This window comes from Puma concolor, chromosome C2, assembly GCF_028749965.1.
Source record: "Puma concolor isolate L17-30 chromosome C2, mPumCon1.1.hap2, whole genome shotgun sequence".
Taxonomy (NCBI): domain Eukaryota; kingdom Metazoa; phylum Chordata; class Mammalia; order Carnivora; family Felidae; genus Puma; species Puma concolor.
In genome coordinates, this window is record NC_141675.1 from 142,278,744 (window position 1) to 142,300,414 (window position 21,671).

General features: G+C 39.6%; 2 protein-coding genes, 1 long non-coding RNA gene and 1 other non-coding gene across 7 annotated transcripts in view; 1 reads left to right on the top strand and 3 right to left on the bottom strand.

Annotated features, from left to right (window-relative positions):
• Window positions 1–20,315, top strand: part of LOC112850414 (uncharacterized) — a 327,008-nt gene extending 306,693 nt beyond the window's left edge. For all 4 annotated transcript variants that reach the window (XM_086675794.1, XM_086675795.1, XM_086675792.1 and 1 more), the window contains 2 exons: window positions 10,441–10,551; window positions 19,186–20,315. In XM_086675794.1, the coding sequence (XP_086531920.1) occupies window positions 10,441–10,551; window positions 19,186–19,293 (219 nt within the window). In that variant the 3' untranslated portion in view covers window positions 19,294–20,315. The remainder of the gene's footprint in view (window positions 1–10,440; window positions 10,552–19,185) is intronic.
• CYYR1 (cysteine and tyrosine rich 1) overlaps window positions 1–21,671 on the bottom strand; it is a 108,683-nt gene that overhangs the window by 81,725 nt on the left and 5,287 nt on the right. Inside the window, exon 2 of the mRNA XM_025913489.2 lies at window positions 21,155–21,257. Within this exon, the coding sequence (XP_025769274.2) occupies window positions 21,155–21,257 (103 nt within the window). The remainder of the gene's footprint in view (window positions 1–21,154; window positions 21,258–21,671) is intronic.
• Window positions 930–19,189, bottom strand: LOC147577563 (uncharacterized). The gene is made up of 3 exons (XR_015240401.1): window positions 17,112–19,189; window positions 1,768–16,871; window positions 930–1,737 (listed from the first exon to the last, which is right to left on the bottom strand). It is a non-coding gene; the product is annotated as an uncharacterized LOC147577563 (long non-coding RNA).
• LOC112850560 (U6 spliceosomal RNA) lies at window positions 6,864–6,966 on the bottom strand. Its single transcript, XR_003222679.1, has one exon. It is a non-coding gene; the product is annotated as a U6 spliceosomal RNA (small nuclear RNA).

Consider the following 21,671-nt stretch of genomic DNA (forward strand, 5'->3'; position numbering starts at 1 on the left):
TGATCTGCTTAGTCTTTTTTTTTTAATTTTTTTTTTAATGTTTATTTATTTTTGAGACAGACAGAGACAGAGCATGAGCAGGGGAGGGGCAGAGAGAGAGGGAGACACAGAATCTGAAACAGGCTCCAGGCTCTGAGCTGTCAGCACAGAGCCCGACGCGGGGCTCGAACTCACGAACTGTGAGATCATGACCTGAGCCGAAGTCAGATGCTCAACCAACTGAGCCACCCAGACGCCCCATGCTTAGTCTTTTTTTTTAATGTTTATTTATTTTTAGAGAGAGAGAGAGACAGACAGAGTGTGAGTGGGGGAAGGCAGAGAGACAGGGAGACAGAATCCGAAGCAGGCTCCAGGATCTAAGCTGTGAGCAGCACAAATCCTGACGCTGGGTTTGAATTCATGAACTGCAAGATCATGACCTGAGCCAAAGTCAGACGCTTAACCAACTGAGCCACCCAGGCACCCTTGCTTAGTTTTCAATTTAAGAAAAAGTTAGGATAATATTTCTATGTGCTTTAAGTCTCTTGATTTTTCTTAAAATGTAGTTTTAAAAATACAGTATAAAAATTTATAAATAAAACATAAATACAAAACGACTTTAGGAAGTCACTTCCTATTATCGAACAGGTTTGGTTCAATATATCCCCCTCCCCTCATCCCAAGGTCCAATAATTGCATTGATAACAATAATAATAATTAATAATGGTAATAATATAACAGCAACTGATGTTTCTGCTATAACCTGATGTATGTAGTCCTGGGTTATGAAAAGTTCTACAATATCATGAATTAAAAATTAAAAGTAATAGGACTACAGAGTATAGACAGGTCAGTTAATCAAAAACCAGTGGTAGGTAGATCAGCGTTTCTTGGAGTCTGAAGAAGTTCTGAAGGAGTCTGAAGAAGAAGAGTCTGAAGGAGTTCTTGCAGACTTTTGAGGACCCTTTATTTTGCAGAAGATACATTTGATTAACTGACTGACACAACTCAGCAGAACAAATTCCTTTATGTTTTACTACATTTTGTGGCTGCAAATTCTTTGAGCTCCTTTTCATGTAACAGTAACTCGTAATATCTTTTCCTAGACAGAGAAGAGAAAGATAATGCAGTCTTTCCTCTAACATGATGGATGGGGCTGTTTGATCATTTGGGGGAAGCGTTCCTATACAGAAATGGCTAACAGTTACAGCTATATATGGAAGTGACTATAAACCACATAAATATATACTAAACTTAGAAAAAATATATCCTACAATTCCTGTTACCCCCCAGCTGGTCCCTAAAACGGTACAGCCATTCCAAAGCCCCTGAGGGAGAAGTAATTGAAGTGGAAAGATTGTGGTCTTAAAAGAAACAGTCAAAATATCCTACTTTACAAGTTCTACAAAAATGCACCCCCTTCGATGCAATGAAGGGGCCCATGCAATAAAAAGAAAGCTTCATTAGGGCCACCATAGATTCTACTGAGCTCAGACTGAGTATTCCAGCAACAATAATGGATGCTCAGGAAATAACTTGCCCAGCTCAGGCAGGAAGCTCGCCGTGGCCGGAGGCTGCCTCAGAGGATATTAAAAAGGCACAGAGGCGCCTGGGTGGCTCAGTCGGTTGAGCATCCGACTTCGACTCAGGTTATGATCCTGTGGTTCGTGGGTTCAAGCCCCGCGTCGGGCTCTGTGCTGACCGCGCGGAGCCTGGAGCCTGTTTCGGATTCTGTGTCTGCCCCTCCCCTATCTCTGTCTCAGAAATCTGTCTCAGAAATAAATAAACTCTATCTCTGTCTCAGAAATAAATAAACCTTAAAATAAATAAATAAATAAATAAATAAATAGGCACAAAAACCATCAGGTGGAAATGCCGGCTCCCCAGCACTGAGGCAATGCAGACGGAAGCGTAGTCTACCCAAAGTCAAGAGCTGAGCAAGGCTGAGGGTACATTTTTCTAGATGGGGAACCCCAGGTGCAAAGACTCATTTTTATTTTTCTTATAATAGAGCAAGAGAAGGTCTCCCATGTGCAGCATTTCAGCTAAGGGTCTGGGCCTTTCCTGGTGAAGACTGTATTTATATTCCTACGTTTTTGATTCTCTTTGCCAAGGAAAAAATGTTTGAACCAGCACAGTTTCTGTGTTACGCTCATGCCATTACCTGCTTTGCCCAACATGTAGCATATAACTGATAATGATGGAGAAGAAGAGATAGTAGCCAAAAATTATTGAGCACTAGCTCTTGTTCTAAGTGGCCCATAAGTTCAAACTAATCTATTCTTCGTAGCCACCCATGGGACAGATTCTAATATTATCACCATTTTACAATCCGTTACTGTTGGTAACGGTAAAAGCTCTGTAAGAATGACTGCTGTGGGCTTACCAAGAAGTCATTGGTCATTCCTTCTATTCAATCACTTTGATCAAACCTAAGTAAATCTTTGTAGCCTTTTATTTTCAATAAAAATACTCCTGGAAACACTTACCATGGTTATTTGAACTGTCTTTGTTAGGTCTGCATAAAGGCAAAGAAGTTATGGTTCGTTATATGACAATTCGATTCTATTTCTTAATTTGATAACTAAACAGGATAGTAGAGTCCAAAATGAAATGTACTTTGGTATAGTTAACTTAGACTAGTGTAGCCCAAGGGCTATTTGTTGATTAATAAAAATATAGATTTCTGGCTCCCATTTTGGACCTACTGAACCTGAATTTCTACATTAGGTCCTAGGAAAATGTAGTTTTAACAAGCACTCTCAGGTGATTCTGATGCATACTGAAGTTTAGGAACCTCTAATTTAAACTAATGTAGGGGCGCCCGAGTGGCTCAGTCAGTTAGGGGACTGACTTCGGCTCAGGTCATGACTTCAGCTCAGGTTTGTGGGCTGGAGCCCTGCGTCGGGCTCTGTGCGGATAGCTCAGAGCCTGGAGCCTGCTTTGGATTCTGTGTCTCCCTCCTCTCTGCCCCTCCCCTGCTCATGCTCTGTCTCCCTCTGTGTCTCAAAAACAAATAAATGTTAAAAAATTAAAAATAAATAAACTAATGTAAATGCTGTGAAATCTCTACTTTCCTATGAACAGACATAATTAATGTCTGGTGTTTACAACTGCAGGGCATTTAAAAGCTTGGGTGTGATTTAAGAAATGGATAAATACGTTTTTGTTTCTTGTATGCTAATATAGCCTTAAAAGCGTTATTTGAAATAAATGACGCAGCACAGGGGAAAAAAAACTACAAAGTTGTGCAGGTCTTTAAATCATACTATCGATTAATGGAAACACCTGGGGGTTAGTCTTCCTAATAGCATAATCTGAAAAGTAGACCAGATTTTACTGGCTTTGGATAAATCATTTCAGGATAAGCTCTTTTCCCTCATGAACTACTTTCTTCCTGCACCAGGAAAGGAATGAATTTTTGGGTCTTGCAGTTCCTGGTGAGTTCTCCTTGCTCATAAATATTTAGATTAGAAGAGAAAAGCCACGATCATTCTTTTAAATAGTTTAATGAATTTTTTTTTAAATGTATGAACATAGTTGGGAAAGCCTGCCACTGATTAGATTCTTGGTTTTAATATTCTATTCTTTTCCCTTCTGAAATTCTCTTCTACGTTTCATGAAGTAATGTATTTCTCTTAATAAGCCTAAGTTGAAATTCATTATTGTAGTCACTTTTACCACAAAATTCAATTATCGATTCTCTTCATTTTCTGTTGTTGTGTCTTTATCTTCCTTTCACGTCACCTGCAGGGCACTCTGTCTATCTGGTACTTTTTCCCCCCTTTACTGTTTATTTATTTTTGAGAGAGAGAGAGACACATACACACAGAACGTGAGCAGGGGAAGAGCCGAGAGAGAGGGAGACACAGACTCTGAAGCAGGCTGCAGGCTCTGAACTGTCAGCACAGAGCCTGATGTGGGGCTTGAACTCACGAACCGTGAGATCATGACCTGCAGTCGGATGCTTAACTGACTGAGCCACCCAGGCGCCCCTGCATCTGGTACCATTAAATTAATATCTCTGCCATCACTGCGACGGGTTTTTGGGGCACTACACGTGTGGGGCACCTCCTTAAATATCTCATTTCCTAGTTGAGGTGATTACACATAAAAATGCCAGGAATTGCCAAGTTTTAGGTTGGTTTAGAATTAGAATACAGTAAATCTAAGCTTCCGTGGTATTATCTACAATTCGCTGACATGACTCACAATTAAAAAGAAAAAAGATGAACAAAGGGAAAATGCAAATAATTTCATCTAACCCTGTATGTACGTCAAGAGACACACAATGCTCTCTCCTAAGATGCGCTTCAGCAACAAACAATGAGTCTATTTGCTGTTTACAGAAACCAAACATCAACAGTTTGAATTTCTCTTTTTGATGGTTATGTCTTCTTGATCGATGAACCCTTTTCTCACTGTGCAATATCACTTTTTATCTCTGGTAATACTTTCTGCTCTGGACTTGACTTTGTCTTACACTCCAGTAGCCACACTAGCTTTCTTTTGGTTCAAGTTTGCACGGTCTGTATTTTCTCTATCCTTTTACTTTTTTTTTTCTTTTCATGGCTTGATAGCTCATTTCCCCCCTCCCCTGCTGTATTAAGAGATAATTAATTTAAAAATTGCATAAATTTAAGGTATACAACCTGATTATTCAATATTTTCATATATTGTAAACTAATCACGACAATCAAGGTAATCAACATATCCCTCATCTCACAGATACCTTTTTCTTTTGTGTGTGTGTTGAGAAAAATGTAAGATCTATGCCTTTAGCAATCACACAATAGAGTATTGCTAACTATAGTCACATGGTTACACAGCAGATCTCCAGGACTTAATTCACCTTGTATACCTGAAACTTTGTACCCCTTGACCAACATCTCCCCATTTTCCCTCCTCCCATTCTTTTAACCTACCTATATCATCGTAGTTGAAGTATCAGGTGGACAAGACAAATTTCTGTCAGTTAAAAAAAAAAACCCATTCTCTGTCCTTTAGTTGATGTGTTTTGACCACCCATGTAATTACTGATACGTTTGGTCTATCATGTATTATTTACGTTCTGTTTGTTTTCTTTGTTTTTCATTCCAATTCCTCTTTTCTCCTGCCTTCTTTTAACTGTATTATGCTATAGGTTTTTGCTTTGGTTCTTTTTTTTTTTTTCTTGCTTTTTGTTTATTTTTAAATTATTTTTAATTACTTTTTTTAGTGGATGCTCTCAGGATTGCAGAACACATACTTTTCATCATTACTGAGAATCACTTTTATACTTTAGCTGGAAGGCGGAACCTCACTGTCTTACAGATCCCTTAATCTCTCCGTGTTATGCTATGGTTGTGTTATGCATAGCATTTCCCTCCACTGAAAGCACAAACCTACAATGTATATGTTTCTGCATCCAGCAGTCTAACATATTTTAAAGGACTCAAAAGGGGGAAATTACGCTATTATATTTACCCAAATACATGCCAATTTTGTACTCTTCTTTCCTTTCTGATATTGCAAGTTTCCTTCCGGCATCATTTGCCTTCTTTCTGAAGAAGTTCCTTTAGCAATCCTTTTGGATCAGGTCTGACTGCTAAATATTTTCTTAGTTTTTCTAAACCTGCAAATGTCTTGGGGCACCTGGGTGGCTCAGTTGGTTAAGTGTTGAACTTCAGCTCGGGTCACGATCTCACCGTTCATGGATTTGAGCCGCTGGTCCGGCTCTGTGCTGACAGCTCAAAGCCTGGAGCCTGCTTCGGATTCTGTGTCTCCCTCTCTTTCTGCTCCCCCACCACCCCTCACTCTTTCTTAAAATAAGTAAATAGACTTTAAAAAAATCTGAAAATATCTTTATTTCACTTTTATTCTGGAAGGATATTTTTGCTAGTTATAGAAGTGTGGACTCATCTTTCTGTTCTTTCATCACATAAATCACATCACAAAATGTTGACACTTTGTCCTCCATGGTTTCTGATGACAAATGTGGACTCCTTCAAATCGTAGCTCTTCAGGAGGTAATTTGTTGCTTAGTTTTTTAGCTTCTTTCAAGATCTTATTTTCTTTACTTCTCAGTAGTTTGATTAGGATGTGTCTGGTATGGATTTCTTTAAGTTTCGCCTCTTGGGAGTTTGTTGAATTTTCTTGAATATGTGGTTTCTCTCACCAAACTTGGGAAGTTTTAAGCATCGTGGTCCTCTTTTCTTGGACTCTGTGACATCAACGCTAGACTTTTCCCTGAGACTCTGTTCTTTTCTTCTTCTTCAATATTTTTTCTCTCTGTTGCTCAGATTGAGTAATTTCTACTGCTCGGTCCCCAAGTTCACGTATGCTTTACTCTGCTACCGAGCCCATCCGGTGAATCTTTTAAACCTTATCTCCTGAATTTTTTTTGTTCTGAAATTACCATTTGGTTCTTCAGGTTTCCTATTTCCTTCTTTTTTCTGTTTCAGTCTTCTCATGAATTTCAAGTAGTGTTTGTCCTTACTTTTTGGGTCCTATTCATCATAGCTGCTTTAGAGGCTCTGTCAGAGAATTCCAACATGTCTGTTGCTTGATGACTGTTTGCCTTTCCAGTTAAGATTCCTTGTTTGTTTGATTGTTTGTTTGTATGCTGGGTGCTTTTGAATTGTATCCTGGACTTTGAGTGTTATGCTATGAGGATTTTGGTGTGAAGTGTATGGAGAATTCTGAGATTTTTGTTTCAGCAGGTGACCAACCAGTTTCAACTTAGACCACAAGCTTCAGACTGCTGGTTGTGGTTTTAATGTGAGTTCCATTTCCAGAGCCTTTGCAGTCAGGTTTGGATCTAGTTGCTAGTTGCCTAGCCTGTGTTCAGCTCTCAAGTTCTGTGTATACCGTTTAGGGTTGGATCCATGCATTAAAAAAAAAAAAAAAAAATGGAACGCTGCACAAATTTGCATGCCATCCTCACACAGGGCCTTGCTAATCTCCGTATAGTTCCCATTTTAGTACGTGTGCAGCCAAAGCGAGCACAAAGATCTCACCGGTACTTTCTGGTTCCCTGGGACAACACTTGCAGTTCTCTGGTCAAAAAATGGGCTTTATTTACTTTGCTCTCTGCGCGTTTCTACAAATGGGCTCATAGCCAGGGTGGACCCCAGGAGGACAAAGACAGAAGAAAAGCAGTGGGGATTTGCCCCATCGTCCTGGTATAACATCACTCTGACCAGAAAGGAAGATTCCCCTTTCTCGGAATGTTAGGCTCCTGCCAGGTTCTGCTGCTGCCATTACCCCTGGCCCTGTTGCAGCAACCAAAGGATCACTTGGGAGCTACGCAAGAGAGCAGAGCAAAGAAAAAATATCGGGGTATTTTCCCCCACGGTCTTCCGGCACGCGGAGTCCTGGGTTACTTAGCTGGAGAGATTCTGCTGTATCTACTTGACTGTCCGTGTAAGCTACTTCTGTGTTTTGGGCTACGTTTAGTCCAGAGTGGAGTAAACAGAGGGGGGAAAAACAACTGGTAAACTCATGGCTAGTTAGGCAGTACTTTGAATTTTGGTCTTTTTCCCCAATCTGTTTGCTACTGTTTACTTTCCATACACCTGAAAGGGCTTTTCCTGCCTCCCACCCCAATTCTATAGCTGCATTCAGCGGGGGGCAGAGAGTGGAGCACCCTTTCTGTGTCTCCCCCAGAACTGGAGCCAATCCTTGCCATGAACGGTAGTGAGACGAAACGATTGTACCACAAACGCGAAGCAAAATATATAGCATGTGCAATAAGCTGGCTGTTTCAAGCCAACACACTGAGTACACAGGAATTCATTTTAGGACTGATAGACCTCAGCTGATCCTTGCCATGATCAATGGCTTTTTACTCAGCATAGCATCTGGCATTTACTCGTTACCACTGAAAATATTTTTAATCTGGCGATGTGGCAAATGTAGGTTATGTACAATATCATCAGAGGCAAGTCATTGCCTTTTTAATTTTTGTCTTTTAAGCACTTACTGCTGATTAAGACATTTTTTAAAAAACCTAATCAGGGCATTTCTAAGCTTTTACATGCAAAGGCACACTCAGATCTATAGAGTACTGTGATCACTGTTGAAATGGTCAGCAGTTAATGTCTGTCTATTTTTGAGAGAGAGAGAGAGAGAGACAGAGAGAGGGAGAGTGAACAAGCTGGGGAGGGGTAGAGAGAGAGACACACATAGACACACACACAGAATCTCAAGCAGGCTCCAGGCTCGGAGATGTCAGCACAGAGCCCGATGCCGGGCTCGAACCCACGAACTGAGAGATCATGACCTGAACCGAAGCCGGACACTCAACCAGTTGAGCCACTCACGTGCCCCTAAGTGGTCAGCAGGTAGAACACTGCTGTATTGTGTATTAATTACTGACATGTCATCCACAGAGATGAACCAGGCTTATGTACAATACACATTTCTGAAAAATTGTGAATAAAATAAATTTTGAAAGGGGAATTAATTGGAACCCTATAAGGAATAGTTTAGTAAAACAAATCATTGCCTCCCCGATATTTGCTATTACCTGTGTGCTTTTTTAATAAATCAGGTTTATATATTTTTATTTGGACTTCCTTACCCCAGTGTTGAGTTGGCTTCTCTGATTCATAGGTCAGCCTAGGGCAACATGGAGCGTTTGTCTATTGTATGCACATGACTTTCTGGGCTGTATTACGCTTTTAGCAATTGCTGGGCGGCAGAACACTGTGCTTAATTAATAGATTTTGTGGTTAAGAGATGGTAATCACGTTTGATTAAAAAGGTCGTTTATTTCATTCAAGGCTGAGGGTGCTTTCCTGAGGACAGAAGCCTATGTTTTGGCCTGGAGGACCAAGGAGGTCTTACACCCAAAGTGGCACTCACTTTGCAGATCAGTCATGGATTTCTGAATGACCTTGGAGAAGTCACTTTGCTTCTCTCTTCTCAACTCCAGAGATTTGCAAAGCCCGATGTTTTCATTAATGACAGGAAAATGTGCACAGTTCTTCTAAATGTTTTTTTTTTAAGTTTATTTATTTATTTTGAGAGAGAGAGAGAGAGAGAGAGAGCAAGCAGGGGAGTGGCAGAGAGACAGAGGGGACAGAGGATCCGAAGCAGGATCTATGCTGACAGTAGAGAGACTGATGCGAGGATCCAACTCACAAACCATGAGATCACGACTTGAGCCGAAGTCGGATGCTCAACCCACTAAGCCATCCAGGCACCCCTTTCTAAATGCTTTTAATAACAAATATATCCTTTAGCTAAATTCTGAGAGGTAGGCAAGTTGTTACTACTGTTCCCTCTTTACAAATTAATAAACCCAGGCTTGGTGACATTAGGAGAATAAAGTTTGCAGAGCATAAGAGCAAGAGAAACTCAAATGCATTTTTTGTGAATCCAAACATTCTTGGTCTTTCTTCTGCAAGTTCCTATCACTAAGACTTCTATCAGTTAATAAGAGAAATCACAAAGAATTGTTTTCTGTTGAATTCCACCTGGCAAAGGGCAAAGAGGTCTATTTGCTTAACGTAAGGATACGTATTGCTCAGGATTGCAATTGTCAAGTGGAGTTTTCACCACTAACTTGATACATTTAAGTATTTCTTCACGTAAAATACTTTCGAGGTTGACCTTATATTATTCCTGGTGTCTGCAGAGAAAGAATGTTGTATCAACGTTGCGTAGGTGATTATTTGCAACCACAGGTGGCACTTAACTTTTTGCAAAATGCAGCTCAGGGAGATACAGTTCTGCCCACCTTTTTTAACAGCCTGAATTCATACAGAGTATGTTTGGAGTCATTTGTCATGTTTTGCTCTATTTTTGGCAGATTGGTGCAGGGGCATTAAAAAAAAAAAGCATTCTTGTTAAGTGTCAGATCTTTCTTCTTCCTCTTTCCTTACAAATGAATACTGAAACTACAAATTCCATTTGTCTCCGAGTTACTATGGGTTAAACGGTCGAGGCTTTCACCCGTGGCCCTTTCGGTTGGAATCCTATTTCACTTTATGAGGTTATCACTGCCCTCTGAAATTTTCATCAGCTATGGGTGTGTTCATCCTAACATTTTGTAGGCGGGAGACATGGGTTCTGGCCCGTAGCTGCCCACCAGAACTCGCCCAGGATAATCCCGTAAAAAGCACCGTGTGTGCCTAATTCTTCCGTCCTCAATTTTGTCAGCAAAACATTTTATCTCCCCAAATTATGCAAGTGACTCGAGTCGCAAGGAGGCTGTTCCCTTAGTAATCATGGGCTGGCATCCTGGAAGGAGCACACTCACTCCAGAGATGCGACAAGAGGTCAAATCGTCATAATCAAATCGGTCTTCAAAGTCTGATCCCTATCATCTGATTATAATTTATCCTAAACGGTGTGACTAGAAACTGATGCGTGGTTACATAGAGACCACTCCATTAATGACACCTGATTTATACTGCAGGAAAAGAAATTCTCTGAAATCAATAACATTTCCGAATTTGTTTTGTATTTATCCAGGTGATACATATTTGTGTAGAACCCACAATATATCCGGTTCTTCGGGAGCACATGAAGGACTGGCCTGCATTTAAACAATCCATTATGGGGGCGCCTGGGTGGCTCGGTCAGGTAAGCATCTAACTCTTGATTTCGGCTCAGGTGATGATCTTGCGTTTCGTGGGTTCAAGCCCCACGTTGGGCTCCTTGCTGTCAGCATGGGGTTTGCTTGGGATTCTCTCTCTCTCCCTCTCTCTCTCTCTCTCTGCCTCTCCCCCAATCTGTGCCTCTCTCTCAAAAATAAATAAAAACTTAAAAAAAAAACACAACAGCCCGTTATGGATCATTCAGTTGGTTCCACCCTCTACCTTTGATGGTAAATTGCCACACTGGCTTCTTACCCTCTCAGGGTCTAGAGTATGGAAGGGCAGAAAGATAATTTTGGAACCTGAGCTAAGCGATAAATAATAACAGAGTAGAGAAAGGATAATGTTATGGCAGCATAAGGGAGGGAATTTAATACAGATGTTGGGGGTAAAAAAGCGCTCTCCCCAAGGTACAGTGTTTAGGTCTCCATAAGGTCTTACAGCAAATGAGTAGTGTCTGCTCATCCCTTTTGAAATCTTCAGATCTGCCGGAGCCAGTGGGGAGTGGCAGTAAGACGTCGAGCACACACAGTTTTAAGTGCCAGCTCATTACACGGTAGCTGTATAAAATCAGAGAGATTACCCGGCTCTGAGCTTAACTTCCTCATCTGTACAGACAGGGAATAACAATACCTCGGTCATGAGGGCCATTCTGAAGATTAATAAACTAATATATTTTTAATTTAATTAATTCAATTTAAACTAATATATTTTAGATAATAAAACACAAAAAGCACATAGGAGAAAATAAGGACATTTAGGGTCCCCACCACGGGAGGTATAGTCAGGCTGATGAGTGAAGAACAGATCGATTTACACAGAGGTGAAGGAATATCGAAGGGATAGAAAACACTCTAAGGGAGGCTGAAATAGATGTAGAACACTTTTCAAAAGACTGATTAAATATAGAAAGGGAAGAACTCACAGTGTATTCCCGAATCTCCCCGGGGCTCTCTGGTTGGCTTGCTGTTCTCTTTCATACACCTCTCTCTACACCTTTTTCAACCAGCACCTCTAGGCTTTGTCCTCTCAAATCCATCTGTGCCTGCTCTAGGCTTCCCACGGAGTTCAGATTAGTCCATTTCACCATTTGAAGACCCACTGAATTGAGCCCATAGGCTATAAAGTCTATTACCGCTGCTCCCCCACTGGCCCGCCACTCAACATATTAAAAATGGAATTAATTCCCCTCTCGGAACCTTCTTGAATATTTCCTATTAGTTCCAGCGCACCATCCACCCAATCATCCAAAGCAGAAGCTCCAGAATGAAATGTGGGCTTGTTCTTTCTTTTAGCCCCAGTCACTAGCCCCGCATGCCAGCAGTCCTAATCTCTTCTACCATTTCATTCCATAGGTTAGGACGTTGTCAAGTCACGCCAGCCTCCTCTACCCAAGTGTGCTTGGAGGCTGGGCTGTGACGACAGCCCATCAGAGGTGGTGAAAATTGCAGAATTTCGGGTCTTACCCCACAGCTACCAAACCAGAATCTGCATGATAACGAGGGGCTGTTGAGGCTTATAATAAGAAATCTATATTTGGCCCTCCTTCTATTTCTGGCACAGAGCTCCCCAGATGCTTGACATTTCCTAAAGGTGTCTTTTGTTAGGTTAACGAGGTGACTTTTGGAAAGCATCTGAGGATGGGGGCTGGTGGCCAGGGCAACCAACCAGGTAATAAGGGATGGAAAACTTTCAGTCCCACCCACCCACCTCTGGGGAGGGGAATGGGGCTGGAGATTGAGTCCAATCATGCCTCTGGAATGAAGCTTCCATCAAACCCCCAAAGGACAGAGTTTGGAGAGTTTCCTGGTTGGTGAACACACAGAGAGTTGGGGACAACAGATTGCTAGGGGGACACAGAAGCTCGGAGTCTTCTCCCCAGGCCTTGCCCTTTGCACTCTTCCATCTTGCTGTTCCTGAGTTGGATCCTTTTATAACCAAGTAAAATGTTTCTCTGGGTTCTGCGGGTCACTCCAACAAATTCATCAATCTGTAGCTGGTTGGTCAGAAGCACAGGTGGCCACCTGGACTTGCCCCTGATGGTTGAAGTGGAAGGATGTCTTGTACGATGGAGGCCTTCACCTCTGGGATCTGAGGCTCTCTCCACACGGTAGCAGAATTGAGTTCATTGCTCAACGGTGTCTAGGCGACCAACTTGTCCCAGTTTGCCAAGGGCTGTCTCCATTGTGGCACTGAAAATTCTGCATTCCAGGAAATCCCTCAGTCCTGGGAAATCCTCAAATTCATGTATACCCTTCGCTCCCTCAGATATTTACACATTTACCACATGCCCATGTTTCCTAAGTAATGCACAGAATTATTTTATGTGTTTAACTTCACACAAATAGTATGTTTTGCACAGTCTATTTCTGTTAGCTCTTTTTCACATAGCATTACCAGTTTTGAGATTTATTATAGTGATGCATTAACATGCACAGATTTTTTTTAAGCTTATTTATTTATTTTTTAGAGAGACTGAGACAGCATGAGCGGGGGAGAGGCAGAGAGAGAGAGAGGGAGACAGGGAATGCCAAGAAGGCTCCGTGCTGCCAGCACAGGGCCCCACCCAGGGCTTGAACTCACAAAACCATGAGATCGTAACCTGAGCCGAAACCAAGAGTCAGACGCTTAACCGAATGAGCCACCCAGGTGCCCCAACATGCACGGATTCACTGTAATTTCTGTATCCCGTTCCATTGTATGAATGTAGTCGATCTATTTTCTTCTGATGGAAATTGAGGTTGCTTCCAATGTTTTGCTAGTTTAACACGTCTGCCAGTATTATAAATCTTGTTGCATATTTGGGAAATTTGTAGGGAATATACGTGGAAGAGGAATCGCTAACCTCCAAAGTATGCCCACGTTCATCTTTACTGTACTTGGTCTAATTGCTCCCCAAGTGCTGATAACAGGTGACGTTCTTTCCCCAGCAATGTGAGCTCCGTTCACCTTGGCTCATGCGGCTCACTGAACAGCGGCTCATGTCGCACTGAACAGCACTGCCAGCCTGAGGGGTGTGAGATGGTATTTCATTTCCCAGCTTTGGCTCACTGGGTAGAGCATCTTCTATACACTTATTGCCCTTCCACTTCTCTGCTCTCTTATTTTTTTTGTGCACGCACATTGGTCATGTGGATTAAAGGTCAAGATTAAGAGATACAAACTGCCTGTCACAAAATAAAGAAGTCATGGGGATGAAAATCTTTTTTAAAAAGTATACAGTTCATTGGTTTTTAGTTTTAGTAGTTGTGCTTGTGTTTTTACCTTTTATTTGAGAACTCTTTCCTATCCTGAAACCATAATGTCATTCTCTCCCTTTTTTAAAAGCGATAAATGTTTGCTTCTTGCATTTCTATAATTAATCCAATAGGAACGAACAGACTTCTGGGTGCGGTGTGACGGAGTGAGCGAATTTAATGTTTACCCATATGGATAGCTAATGCACCATTTATTGAATAACCCACCCACCTCCACTGGTCTGTAAGGCCATCTGTTATCTGTCAAAGCCCAATATATATATGAGTCAATTTCTAAGTTCTATATTCTATTGGTTTACCTGTAAACCAATATCACACAATTTATTTACTATAACTTTATAATAAATCTTGATGTCTCCAAGGCATGTCTTCTCACTTTGTTCTTCTTCATATCTTTTTTTCTTACACCCTTTGCTATCCCATGAAAACGTTACACTCAGTCTATCAAACTCATCAACAACAAAAAGAATGGTCTTGTGGGTTGTGATTAGAATTCCACTGAATTTACATACAGTTCAGGAAGAACTGACATATGCCAATATTGATATCCTTACAACATTCACATCTAAAATTTGATAGATCTTTTCATTTCTGTAGTTCTTTCTTCTCTCAAAATTTTTATATATTTATATTACTCCATAAATGCCATGCATATACTATTACTGGATCTCTGACTAGGTATCTTATCATTTTTGATGTTATAAACGAGGTTTGGGTACACACATACATATTACATTGTCTGAATGTTGCTGATATAGAGGGATGAACTAATTTTTGTACGCTGAGCTTATATACGGCAATCTTGGTGAATTCTCATTCATTTTTATAGTCTGAAGAGTACAGGCAATCATAGCATTAATAAATAACAACTTAGCTCCCCCCTATCCAATTCTTATCACCTCTTTTTAACTTGTCTTGTTAGTTACACTGACCAGGATGCTGAATAGAAGCCCTAGATGCCAGCTTGCCTTACAGATGACTTTAAAGGGAAAGGTTATATATAATATTGTACCACTAAGTCTGGGGTTTGACATAGGGTTTTTTTGTTTTTTGGAGATTTTTCTTTTTTGAGATATTTATAAGGTGAAGAGACTTTCCTCTGTATTCTTAGTTTGCTAAATCTTTTCTTTTAACTCCAAGTAAGCGATGCATTTTATCAATTGCTTTTCTTTTCGAGGTTAATCTTAGAATTACTCTCCTTCAAGAAGCTTTCCTAGAACCCTCAAACTGGACTAAAAGCTTCTCTTCCCTAATTCCACTGCATTTTGCACTTTCCCCAGTAGATTAAACTATCTCTTTATAGGTCTATGCTCCCCAGTAGCTTATAAATAATTCAAGGACAAGAACCATGTTTGGTTCAAGGCTCTATCCCCCAGAACCTGGTGTACAACACAGAATCTCTGTCTACATATTTATAGATACAAATTCCTGAGAACATGTTCTAGAAACTTCATCCATTTCTTTCTAAACACAAATTATGTTTCTGACATTGAAGCTCAATTTACAGAGGCAGTTACGATGAAATAGAATGTAAGATTTGACAGAGAAGAGTTTTAGATTTCTAGATGTTTATTGTATAAACATCTTTATAAAATAACCCATAAAATAGAAATATCTTCTGAGACACACTGACGTTATTCTTAATCAAACAAAATTTGTTACTACGTTTGAAGCCAAATTCATATTTGTTTTAACATTATATTAATTATTTATCTTTGTGTCATACTAAAGGTAAGACCCTCCCCCCTCACCCCACCAACTTTGGTTTGCTCAGTAAGCGCCTTTCAGAGTTGTTTTTCTCATATCTAAGTACTAAGAATATTTTATTTTAATTACTTTAAATGATGTTCCCAATACCAAAGGGCCTTTCAAAATACATTATGTCCCAGTCAGTATTTGAAGAGCCCCACGTGTTTTATTCAGAACGTTCAGCTACTAAATGAGCATACGCTTCAAATGCCATTTGAAAATATGAAACCTTTATCTTTTAGCTCGGTTTTGCTTTCATGCGTAACATGGTTCTAAAATCACAGTGGTGATATTTATTAGCTGTCTTTGCAAAACTGTGGGCAATACATCTTTCACATTTCATTGAGGAGAAAAGAAACTTAATCCCACCAGGATCTCCATTATTAGTTCTTCCTCTTGATTTTTTTCCCCACGGGGATTTTGTGTTGGCCAGATGGTGCTCTGAGGAATCCCTCGACAGAGCTATATTTTACAGAGGCATACTGGAAAAGCAAATATCTATTTCTGAATAAAAGGATTAAATCTTATATCTTGTTATCGGGCTAAGTCCATCCTAGGCATTATTGGGCTCCTATTCGACACCAGACAATACTTTTTTTTACTCACATCGCAGTTTCCCTTCACGTCCAGTAAAGTTTTTACTTTATTCCATTACTGACAGTAATTAGCCACTCAAGTGCACCCTCTATCCCCTTGAATTCTTCCAATGCTAAAGAGTACTCTACAAACCACGTCTTTATGCTGGATCCTCTCCCTCAGGCATGTCAATTAAACTTCATCAGCAGCAAAAAAAAATGAAATATCCCTTTCTATATTCATCACAGATATTTATTTTTCACGGGGAAGAGTGGCTAAATGAAATGTTTGAGAATCATTTTGATGAGAAATTGTTTACTTCTTGAGTTGACCCAATTCTCATTTTCAAGCACAGTGAGGCTTTTAATCTTCAGGTAATTACCCTCATGATGACAAAAAGTCTCAAAAAGGGAGAAATAATTCCAAGGTCACGTATCCGTCATAAGTTGTTCTAAATAGCGCAACATCTCAAAGTGTTTATTCCAAATCCTTTCTTTATGGCATAAATAAGATAATGTCCATTTGGTACCCTTCTCACCCATGTCCTTTGTCATAGTAGTACCTAAGAGTATGTCATTTCTATATAAAACCAGCTATCTTAATCAAGAAAAATAATACATTATTTTGTTTCAGTTTTGTTAAGCATGACCACTAAAAGTATGTGAACGTAAGGACCTATCTTTTGTCTTCCCTACTTATTCGTATGTTATATTTAAAGTTTAACCTTCCTGGGGCGCCTGGGTGGCGCAGTCGGTTAAGCGTCGGACTTCAGCCAGGTCACAATCTCGCGGTCCGTGAGTTCGAACCCCGCGTCGGGCTCTGGGCTGATGGCTCAGAGCCTAGAGCCTGTTTCCGATTCTGTGTCTCCCTCTCTCTCTGCCCCTCCCCCATTCATGCTCTGTCTCTCTCTGTCCCAAAAATAAATAAACGTTGAAAAAAAAATTAAAAAAAAATAAAGTTTAACCTTCCTTCTACAGCAACATTGAATAACATGGGTTCTCAAACTGACCAGTTCCATTCTTATATCTTTGCCTTTGCAAGTGACAGTCTCTCTCTGGAATGTACCTCCCTTTCTTGGCTGTCCATTTATATAAATATCTTTCAATACTCTGATCCAATTTCATGTTTATGAGACTTTCCCTAAACATTTCTTTCCAGACACATATGCACAAAGACTTGGCTGTTTTCTTTCTTCCTGGCCCTCCAATAACACTTGATAGATTAATTCACTGAATCAGAATTAAATGTTCTGCACTTTCTTCTCTTATGAGATTGTGAGATCCTAGAGGTCAAGGTATATCATTTATTCATCCTTAGATCCCAGAACCTAGCTCAGTACTGCTAAAGTAATTAATGAGCCCTCAATATGTATTTGTAAATAACAGATTACATAGTATATGCTGACTTCTGTGAAAACATTCTTAAATTCTGGAAAATGGGACTATTTTTCTATATTGAACTTAGTATGTGTGACCATAATGACCAAAAATAAATATGCTATTTAAAATAGACTTATTGTGGTGATCATTTTGCAATATGTACAAATATTGAATCAATATGTTGCACACCTGAAACTAACATAATGTTATATGCCGACTATACTCCAATTAAAAAGTAGATATGCCATTTTAAAAGTTGAATTTTTAAAATTTTTCAGGAGACACATGTAAAATTAAAAATTCCTGACTGAAGGGGTGCCTGGGTGGCTCAGTCGGTTAAGCGTCCAACTCTTGATTTCAGCTCAGGTCACGATCTCATAGTTTGTGAGTTTAAGCCCCGTGTCAGGCTCTGTGCTGACAGTGTGGACCTTGTTTGGAATTTTCTTTGCTTCTACCCCACCCATGTTCTCCCTCTCTCCCTCTCTCTGAAAATAAACAAATAAACTTTAAAAAATTCCTAACTGAAAAAAGAAAAAAAATGTGGGGATGTAGAATCTAAATTTATTTGTCAAAATTAACTCATATTTAGAATGTAAAATGTCTAAAAACAAGGGACCTGAGTAATGTAAGTAAGGCTTTTCAACGAAAAGGTAAATTTAGCTCTTGGGATCTCTTTACAAATGAACCTTAGTGGTTCATTTGTAAAACAGAAAAGGGAGTTGAAGGAAACAGAGTTAGGGATAAACGCCTCTCTCTGATTATTTTAGAGGGGCCTCAGCGATGAGTATTGACTGCACATTACCTTACCGATTTGTGAACGGTTTAGAATGACCCAGATTGTACTCTGCACTCTTTTTAGTTCATTTTAAGCTGAGCCAAGATATCTTCTATTTTGAAAACATACAAAAATAGAAAGCAAATTATAACCAATTTATAAAATTAGCCATTTAGGATACATTACATCCCATTGTGTTTACAGATTTCTTCCTTATTACTTTTCTAATAAGGACAAAGATTTAACTTTCCGTTAAGATGATTAAAATGATTTTAGCAAGAATGTGCCTGGATACTTGGAAGAGAGGAAGGTAGTTTATGTGTTCCAAAATAGCAATATTTGAAAACATGTGCATGAAAGAACTTTTGTAAGCATTCTTGGAATGATTTTGTCTCTATCTCCTTTCCCCCCACAACTTAAAAAAAAAAAGCTTTGGGTGGAGTTAAGAACTCTTTTCAAATCTTAAACAATTACTGGAAATCCTGAAAATGTATTCTCCTTTATTCAGTGGGGGAAAACACTTTAAAGCTTCTCTTTATTTTTTCTCCTGAGAATTGTTTACCAAAGGATTTACTTAATGGCTTCTATTTTGAACACAGAATTCAGTTATAACCGCCTGAAATATAACGCCATCTGTGTTTATTCTCCCCCCAACTCAAAACACAATTCTTCTCTTCAAATATAACCAGTCCATGGCCCTAATAACCCAGACAAATAGATCAATTCCACTCTTTACTTTAACCAAGGGTAAAATTAAAGAGTTACAACGCATACCATAAAAATATAAATCTGAATGCCAATATAAAACATACAAAGCGCATCTGTAAATTTAAATTTTTAAAGTTCTGATTTTAGTAATTTTTTCTTCTCTCTCTATTCCCCAGGGTGCAGTTAGCTGTGAGGTAACAAATAAGGACACAACGCACACAGTAATGGATATTAGTGGATGGGACCAGGAGCCAGGGGACCAGAGAATCACGGAATCACTCTGAAGCTTGTTTCCTCAAATCTATACCACCTTTTGAGCCCACCTGCACCTCTCCCTGAAACACCAACAGCTGGCATGTGGAATCCACTGGAAAATGAAATTGGAATTTAGTAATTATGTATTTTAAATTATTTTAAATTGCAATTTTTTTTTAATGTTTATTTATTTCCCAGAGAGAGAGAAAGACGGAGCGTGAACGGGGGAGGGCAGAGAGACAGAGGGAGACACAGAATCTGAAGCAGGCTCCAGGCTCTGACCTGTCAGCATAAAGCCCGACACGGGGCTCGAACTCACAAACTGAACTCATGACCTGAGTTGGACGCACAACTGACGGAGCCACCCAGGCGCCCCTATTTTAAAGTACTTCAAGAGTGAGAAGTGACATACAAATGTGAAACATCCTTATATATTTATATTGAGCGTATTTTGAGCTGATTAATCCCGTAAATATCATTCTGACTGATCTCTAATGTAAGAAGGAGACTTAAACCCTTTTTCAGCAAGACTTCCGGGAGAAAATGTCAAACATTTTATTTAGAGTTTATTTTGCATTTCAAGAATGCTTAAATTCCGTTCATCAATCTTTATTACAGCCTGACAATTCTTAGAGCCATGGTAGACTTCAAGAGTATCCTGAAGTATGATTATTTTTGGCCTTATTCAGACAGTTATGATCTCTACTATCAGCCCCAACTTTGATTTTAGAAAGTGTATGTGGTGCCAGCTCTTCTGTCCTCAGGGAATGGAGAATGAGTTATCATGATATTCACTTGAAAAATAAAAACTAAGGTGCTAGTCTAAAAGACTAGATCCTGGCTGTTATTTGAAAGCCACGTGTGATTTTTGACTCCGAAAAGTCTTACGTTCCTAATTTTCTAATTTCTTGACTTTAAGATCCATGTAGAAGAACAAAGAATTGCAAACCCTTCAGACATACAACCCTGAAGGCCGTTCCAGCTTCTCCATGTCCCTTTGCCCAGGGCATCTCCAAAATAAATTTTCAATTTGTTATGGAGGAATGTTAAACACAGTCTATGCATGTTTGTTTCACTTGTGTTTGTACTTGGTTACCACCGTATAGGGCTGATGCTTAGACTTTCTTGGGCTCTAAGCTTATTTCCCGAAGTTGTTCAACATACATTATGTAGAAAATTGACATTTCGTATCTTAACTGTTTTTATTCATAATGTCTCTCATCTACTGAATGAGATAGACAAATACATGGCAAAATACACTAGCCATAATTAAATGACAAATTCTAACTTACAAATCCTTCAACAAAGCAGACAAAACCATATAATTGACAATGTTAAAAAATGATCAGTAAATGCATGTGGTCGACTAAAAACATTGTTATTATAGAACACAAATTAAGCGTAAAAGAATACTTCTTAACCCTCTTCTAATAAAAGCAGCTTATGTTGCATATCACTTTGCATATTTATATGTTATAGATAATATAACACTGTATATAGATAATATAACACTGTAGATAGTGATGAGTGTTTAATATCTCCAGGGAAGGCTTTATGTCAATAACCACTCTTTGGGCACCCATGTGGCTCAGTCAGTTGAGCATCCCACCCTTGATTTCAGATCAGGTCACATCTAGTGTTTCATGTGATCAAGCGTTTCATGTGGTCTCAGCTCAGGTCACACGTAGCATTTCATGTGACAGTGTGGAGCCTGCTTGGGGCTCCCCCCCACCGCCCCGCTCCGCTCACCATCTCAAAATAAATAAATAAACTTAAAAAAATAACCCCCTTTAAAATTTCTTGCCCCTACCTCTATACCTTGGTACTTTGTGAACACGTAACTGAGGAATGGAAAGAGCATCAGTATTGCCGAACTTGACCAGTACTCACGAGAGGATATTCCCAATATAGGCGTAGTAGGAACAACAGTAGGGCGTGGCCCCATCGCAGCAGTAAGATCTGCAGTCTTTGCCACACTGAGCAAGGCAATCCTCTGCAAAAGAAACACCACACACGTCCTTTACAGTTCTGAAATCACAGCTTCATGAAAAATATTCTATTTTATGTCTCCATCAGTCAGCGACCACACTTCGGTGCATTTAGATATTCATTTTGCATACTCAGAATTCTAAAACATGAATAAGCATCTAAACTAGTCTTCCTTCCCTATTGGACGTAAATCCAGAAGAGGCAAAGACCATTCTGTTTTGAATTTCGTTCATCCAACACCATAACTGGTAGTTGGAAGTGCTGAACGGGACAACGAAAGGAGAAATGAATGATCCAACAGATCAGCCATTCAATTTTGCAACAGAATTCTTACAACAATTTCAAAATGATAAAGTCTTTTGACTTGAGGGTCACATTAAGGTCATTTGATGGCATGTGTTATTGACGTGTATACTGT